At 40.0% G+C, this 7626-nt stretch overlaps 1 protein-coding gene across 1 annotated transcript; it reads right to left on the minus strand.

Annotated features, from left to right (window-relative positions):
* Positions 1-6661: 6661 nt before the first annotated feature.
* On the minus strand, positions 6662-7391 carry LOC109179058. Its single transcript, XM_019328628.1, has 3 exons — positions 7215-7391; positions 6844-7143; positions 6662-6748 (listed from the first exon to the last, which is right to left on the minus strand). Exons 1-3 carry the CDS (start codon positions 7347-7349, stop codon positions 6662-6664), a joined length of 522 nt encoding a protein of 173 aa, XP_019184173.1. The 5' UTR covers positions 7350-7391.
* Positions 7392-7626: the final 235 nt, after the last annotated feature.

A 7626-nucleotide genomic window follows, 5' to 3' on the forward strand; every position in this document is an offset into this window, starting at 1 on the left:
CCGAGTGGGCTGGCCTGATTGACATCCCTAGTTGGTTGCGATCAACCCCTTCGTGCTGCGGTACGAGGCAGGGTGCTGCGCGGCCATGTTAGCGCTATCTGGGCTGACCCTCAAGTATGGGCATGCGATTGGTCCTGTGGCGCCACCAAAGTGTGCTTATGTGTTGAGATGATGATTGAATTATGATATGAATGATGTGAAATAAATCTTGTGACCTTAGGAAATATGCTAGTATCTTCATATGCATGATTATAACTGATAAATGTGTTTGTCCTTACCTGTTGAGTCTATCGGTTTTAAAGCTAGAGTCTTCTACGTATATATCTTCCGGCCTCAAAATGATTTTCCTATATCTATCTATCTATATATATACCTATATTGTATTTTAACGTGTTGGAGTGGGTTACCAGCATTATTGGCTGAACAGATATATTTGACTTTCAGGCACAGATGATTAACTCCGGAGCGCGCTAGAGGACCTGAGGCTTAGATAGATAGTTTCCTATTCGGCCTGCGTGCCATCATGATGTAATGATGTTGTTTGAAGATAATTAGATAGTTTAGCCTGTGCATTTGAGTTCTCCAGCTCAGATGTGGCATAGCACCCCAAACACTTATGATTAGTATGCTCTGTTTTGGGATTTAATGATAGTATTACCTTTATTCCATAAGTATTCAAGGTTTTAAATTTTAGGGGTGTTACAGTTTGTATCAGAGCCTAAGTTTGACCGTGGGATAAGACTCTTAAGACAAGACTTTAGGACATTAAGCTTGAACTCTAGGTATTTTGGTATATAGGACTCAGGAAACATAGGACGCGCAGTGAGGCTGTGAGTTTATCTATCATTATCTGCGTAACTTCCCCTCACACTATCGTGTGCTTAGTTTAAAAATCACCTATACTTATAGCATCAAGGTAAGGATGCAACCCACTAACTTACCATTACGATAAATATTGGCCCTGTAGACCATCAGTATGGCACTAATAAGAAGTCAGTCAAGGACCCCTGAACCCTCCGCTCACGAATCTCTAGCTCGGAATCTACAACAACTAAACTCAGGTCGCCCAAGCACTAAGCGACGCTGTCCTCCGTAACAACAACCGGCCACCCTCAAACGGGAACCCAGATGTGGCTCGCCAAGTCTCGAGCCATCGCCCACCTATCCTCACAGGGGAAGAAGATCCTACGACCCTCGAGGAATGAATCTAAACATTCGACAAGATCTTTGAAGTAGTGGAATGCCCGGAAGAACGCCGTATGGAACTAGCCTCGTCCTACTTCGGACATAAGGCTAATCTTTGGTGGGTTCACGAGGGACCTACCTAAGTACCTATAGGCAAGAACCATGATTCAACTGGGAAACCCTGAAGGCTTGGCTACGGGGACGTTTCCACCTCGCGCACGTCTCAACTTCGAAACTCGAAAGGCTTTAACCATAAGTAAAATTAGGACCCTCAACGAGGCTTGCGCTGGCACCACTGACCTTCACCGAATCCAACTTCTACAACGGAGAATTCAGGAACAGACCCGGAAAAAGAGTAACAGACCACCTGCAAAGAAGACTAGAAAGCCAGTAGTAAAGTAGTGTATGAACAACGTCTTTTCTTAATCTCTAGTGCGAGGTAAGTATATCATGTCGACATGTGAACCCTTTGCCCCAGCTTAAAGTATCATTCTCCCTTGAATCTCAGTCTCTCGATATTTCTAATTGTTGAACCCCTTGCCTCGAATCCTTGATTATCCTTGAAAGCAATTAAACACCCGTTATGCCCTCACTCACTCTTGTACCTAATTTATCCTTGGAAACCTTAAATCATTAAGAGCTTGGAATCATTGCCATTGCTCTAAACCTGTATCCCTCTCTTTCGAACGCTTGCTAAAACCCTACCAGTGGTGTAAACCCCTTGCTTCGTCTAAGTGGCATAAGGGTTGATACTTATTAGGTTAGTGTTAGGATCGTTGTTGAAAAAGGACTCGGCGTGTCAAGAAGAGGCGACGGACGCGCGGAAAGCATCGTGCACTAAGCTTCCCTGCAATAAAGGTCTTACTTTGGAATAAGGACCTTGATGGTTTTAAAGCACCGTAAGAAGTACATGTGACACACAAAATCGCCAAAGCGCCATGAGACGTCGAGAGCAGTCAACCAAATGCAATCCAAGGAAGAGAAAGGCATCACTAAGCATTTGATTACTAAAGGATTAAACAGGGACCGGGTGACAAATCGAACTTCGAGAAAAACCAAGAAGGCTTGCCATTAATTAAGGCAAGGAAAAGACAAAGTTGGTTTATAACCGACTACCCTGTAAAGATTACGAGGTTGCCAATTGGAAACCAGGCATGGCCTACTAAGCAACAATGAAGGACATGCGAGAATCTTGACCCATCCAGAACTCGTGTTTAGGGTGCAACAACGTTGTTCGATGAGTCATTCTATGTATTCAAGCCCTTTTTGTTGTTCATAAGAGCGTGGAAGTGTTTGGACTTGAAGTTGTGCGTTTTTGGGACTTTTTCCCGAAGAGATTCCCTCTTCACTATCGCGTTCCAGCGCGCCCCCAACGGGACCTTGACGGGACCTTGACAGGGCCTTGGCAGGCGGTCGACCACCCACCTCGTGCCTACTGGTACGGTATGATGATTTCTTGACTTCTCGTTTTAGTGATCCATTGCGCACTTGTGTGCCTCGATCGATGAACGCAAGTCTTGGGCAAGGAATCATGGGTTGCCTAAGAGTGGTGACCATGGTAAAAGACCTTGACCCGCAAGACGCCTTCGAAAAGACACAACCAATTACATTACACATGGAAGTTGTAGTTGGACTCTACGATGCAACCGACTAGGGATGGTTGACGAGAAGAATTGTACAAACCAAGGAGTCGAGTTGGGAGCTCGTGCTAAGGACTTACAGATGCCTTAAAGTCAAGCGCTAAGGATGGACCAGGCTTCCTTCAACCATGGACATCGTTCGAGTAATCAGAGGGCTCCTTACAAGTTGTGAAAAATCAAGAGTGCCGTTGTTCGTGGTGCTAAGGAAAGAGTAAGGAGCACATTGGTGTCAAGGCCTCAAGGGTTTTTAAAGGACCAACAAGGAAATAAGATGACTCGTAAAGTCACCGAGTCATTCCGCAACAAGGTTATGTAACCAATTGCACTTCAAGAAGAAGAGGAACATGCAAAGGCGCCTTCACTAATAAAGAGTAACACAAAAGGTACAGCAAGCCGAACTCCAGGGAGGACATGAAGTCTTGCTCACCAAAGAAGAGACGAAATTCAATAAAGAGAGAAAGTCAACCCGAAGTTTATTGACTCCCAATAGACTTTGGGAAGAATTTGGAAGTGCGCCCTAGAAGAATTGGCTTAGCTAACCGACTAGGTCAAGACTTTTGGGCATTTTAGGAGAGTATGCACGGGATTCATCACGAGAATTCCTTCAAAATCGGTAAGGATAGATGAGACTTTAGCCTGAAAAGAAAAGATCAACAGAAATCGTAGAGTCAAGCAGCGCCAAAACTAAAGAAAAAGGATCGTCAGCTCGTCCTTACGTCATAATCATGCCTCAAACAGGAATGATCGCTCGAAGTCGAGAATCCTTAACCCTATTCTAGCCAAACTCCTTTCCTTCCCTTGTCTATCAAACACCATTTCGTTGAAAAACCCGCTCTACCATTCCAAACCTCATTCTTGATTCCTTATTTCAAATGATACCATACAAGGTGGCAACCTTATTTCCTAAGTTGCAACTTTGAAAACCTCGATCCTATTTCCCAAATTAACCTTGTCTGCATATTTGAAACCCGAATCGTCCACTCTCTTTATCCTTTTAACCCAATCGTTCCCAAAAACAACTCAATATACATAGATCCTATTCTCCTTGTGATTCCGTCACTGCTGGAAATCTGCATTTTTTCGACCACCAAAAAGTGGTCGAAAAAGGGGCATTTCCGATCGGAAATGCAGTTTCCGACCAACTTAGCGACCACTTATGGATTCGGAAAAAAAAACCCTAGCTATTACCGACAACTAGTCAAAGTGGTCAAAAATACCAGCTTCTTTTTTAGGACGTCGGAACTAATGGTTGTCGGATAAGGGGAGTATATTTCCTATCACTGGTGGTCGGTAATTGGTCAGAATTACCATCCACCGGTGGTCGGTAAGATTTACAAAGAAAAAATTAAAATTTGTATTGCCGACCACTAGGGTGGTCGGTAAGATTTACTAACAAAAAAAAAAAAATTTAAAATTCTGCAAATATCAAATGAATTTGACCTATTACAATTGAAATTCAAATTTCAGCACTACAATATTAAATTCTATAATACAGTTAACAATTTAGGGAAATCAAACATTAGTCAATCATTTAAATCAAGGTGTAGCAATTGTTTCACCATCAAAAATACATTTGTCAAAATATTAGCTAAACATGCTAACAAGGTTGTAGCAATTGTGCTTTCAAAAAAAAGGTTGTAGCAATTGTTTCACCATCCAAAATACATGTTAAAAACATTCAAATACTACACTATCCAATCTTGATCAGAGTGGGGGGATAGTGTATTATCCTCGGACTGATCGGAGGGGGCTGTGTATCATCATTACTGCGAATACCATCCAAGTTAGGACTACTAAGCTGTGCACTAAAGTTGGCAAATGCTGATTCCATTTTCTGGACAGTCTCACATATACTACGGTATTGCTCTTCCATATCCTTTTGCTATTGATGCATTACTTGATTCTGATCTTCTAATTGCTTAATTCGAGCCTCGCAAGATGCATGTGAAATTGATGGCCCAATCTTTGATTTTCGGTATATCATAGTCTCCGGGAAGTAATGTTGGGTATCCGACCCAAATCCTGAAACGGACCCCCCTTTCCTCACACCACCAATGGCCTTCAACCACACTGTTGTTTCTGCCATTCTGGTTATTTTTGCTTCAAGTCTGTCATTGTTTCCTGAGGAAAAAAAAAAGCCTAAATTAGTAGGCAACTATGTTCAAACATAAACTCAGAACTAAATAGTAAGCAACTATACTCAAACAGTGTAGATGGTAAGCCAAATATTTATGGTAAACTAAATGGTAAGCAACTTGATTTGAAGCCAAATAATTATGCATACAGTGTAAGATGGTAAACAACTATACTCAAACAGATCGAAACTCATAACTAAATGGTAAGCAACTATACTCAAACAGTGTAGATGGTATACAATGTAGATGGTAAGCCAAATATTTATGGTAAACTAAACGGTAAGCAACTTGATTTGAAGCCAAATATTTATGCATACAGTGCAAGATGGTAAGCAACTATACTCAAACAGATCGAAACTCAGAACTAAATGGTAAGCAACTATACTCAAACAGTGTAGATGGTATACAGTATAGATGGTAAGCCAAATATTTATGGTAAACTAAATGGTAAACAACTTGATTTGAAGCCAAATATTTATGCATACAGTGTAGATAGTAAGCAACTATACTCAAATAGAAACTCAGAACTAAATGGTGAGCAACTATACTCAAACAATGTAGATGGTTGTTCCTTGTATGTAAATTCTGGTGGAAGTGATGTGCCTATCAATGAGGGAAACCGGGAAGTTAAGTATGTAGGGGATGGAGAAGTTTGAAGGTGGTTCTGCAAAATACTACAATAGCAGCAGTGGTTATTGGGGATTCAGTAGCACAGGGGATTTCTTGGATGATTCTACTGATCGAAACACACCTTTCATCATCAGGTCTCTCTGAATTGTATAGGAATCAATGTTGCAAAAAACTTTAGGCGCCCCCTAGGCGCCAAAGGGGCGCCTAGGCGCCGATTTTTTTTTTTTGGTTAAAAATAAAATTAAAAATTAAAATTTTTTAAAATTTAGTAATAACACATAAGGTTTCCATAGTTATTTCTTAGAAACTATTTACGTAAGTGGTTGTAAAAGTGTTCAAAAGATTGTTTAAACCATCTAAATACATAAAAAACTAAAAGTAAGGGCAAAAGAAGCATTTTTTGAGAAATTAGTGGACTATAAAATACGCGATTTGAAAAAAAAAATTGTCCAAAACGGACAACCGAGTCAAAAGTTATGCCTTCCCGAACTTTTCGCAATTTAAAACGCAAAAAAAATTAAAAAAAAATAAAAATTAAAGCGCCGGTTCAGCCGGCTAGGCGGCCGCCTAGACCGCCTAGCCGGTCGCGGAGGAGGCCGATTCCGGCCTTCTTCGCGGCGGCGGCCGGGCGCCTAGCGCTTAGGCGCGATTTTTGCAACCATGATAGGAATACTCACGTTTATCCTCTTTCACTTACTTATTTCAGTTATTTCAGCCTGCGAAGGCATTTCTTTAACATATATATCCAGGTATAGCCTGGGAACAACTCATAGCAACTATACTCACATAGCAAACCAAAAACTCACAGAATTAAATGGAAGCAACTATACTCAAACAAAAACTCATAGCAAAACAGAAACTCACATTTATCCGTCTAAATTAGCTTGTGTTAAAACTGTTGTAATAATAAATCTTTCTAGACTCATAGCAAAACAGAAACTCATAGCAAAGTTCTCTTATTCAACTAATAATTGATATTTAAGATATGTAATTATTTAAAACAATAGCATTGAATAGTTCTATATTAAAGCAACATTGAATAGGAAATCTTACAATTACTTGCTGCGCTTTTCAGCATACATATCCTCCTCCTCGTTTAAGTGTGTGCGTAGCATTGAATAGTTCTGTATAAGTAGGTTCCTTTCCAAGCTTTTCTTTCTATTCAATAATAGTAGAAATAATACTTAATATAAATTCAATATAATTTTTTTTTCTATTCAAAAATAGGTATCAATTGATTGTATATAACTTACTAGTCTTCTTCTATGTTCGGTGATAGGGATAGAACCTGCAGTGTGTAATGATGGACCTATTCCTCCACAATCTGAGTTCCTATTACGCTTATTCTTCTCACTTATCTTCTTGAATTCATTGTTGTTACATATGACATGGTATTGGGCCAATACAAGATCAGATATCCATCCTGGTACTCCATTTCCTGATGCCAATCTTGTGCGCACATCACTTAACGCGTTAGCAAGCAATTTAGCAGCCCTTTTCTCAAATATCATCCGAACAGTATCCTCGTCATTAAGATCCCATTCATGTCGTTTCTGAAACAAAAAATAGCCTTTTAGCAGCCTTTTTTTTCTTCAAATATTATGCCAAATGTATAATGCTTTACCTTGAATTCATTAAACCAAACATCCTTAAGATGTTGAGGAGCAGTTTTAAAAGTTTTAACTGCCTCATGGAATATCCGCTTAATGCAAGACATAATATTTGTGTGCACACTACTAGGTTCAAATCTGCAATGCATTACAAATTTAGAAACAAATAAAAACAAATGATATTTTGAAAGTACTAACACACCAACACTCAAAACTACTTACGTTGTATTGCCAATAGGATGAATAAAGGTCTTATTGCGACTGCTTAGTTCAGAACTGCTCGTTGATGGTCCTCCTGCCATATGACTATTACTTGTGCTTGGACCAGTTGATATTGTACGCTCTGAATCAGTATCATGTAACTCTCGTCGCACAATGTTCGGTGGCGTAGGAATCATTCGTATTTGCATATGATCTTCTTCTAAA

Source organism: Ipomoea nil, unplaced genomic scaffold (assembly GCF_001879475.1).
Source record: "Ipomoea nil cultivar Tokyo-kokei standard unplaced genomic scaffold, Asagao_1.1 scaffold0876, whole genome shotgun sequence".
In the NCBI taxonomy this organism is placed as follows: domain Eukaryota; kingdom Viridiplantae; phylum Streptophyta; class Magnoliopsida; order Solanales; family Convolvulaceae; genus Ipomoea; species Ipomoea nil.

What these genes read in the sequence shown, in the direction of transcription:
- LOC109179058 (XM_019328628.1), bottom strand. Translation starts at nt 7,349, where the DNA reads ATGCATTGCAGATTTGAACCTAGTAGTGTGCACACAAATATTATGTCT. An exon ending in TTTGGTTTAATGAATTCAAG is followed by an intron (nt 7,144 to 7,214) that starts GTAAAGCATTAT and finishes TTTTTGTTTCAG; the next exon opens with AAACGACATGAATGGGATCT. An exon ending in CCGAACATAGAAGAAGACTA is followed by an intron (nt 6,749 to 6,843) that starts GTAAGTTATATA and finishes ATTATTGAATAG; the next exon opens with AAAGAAAAGCTTGGAAAGGA.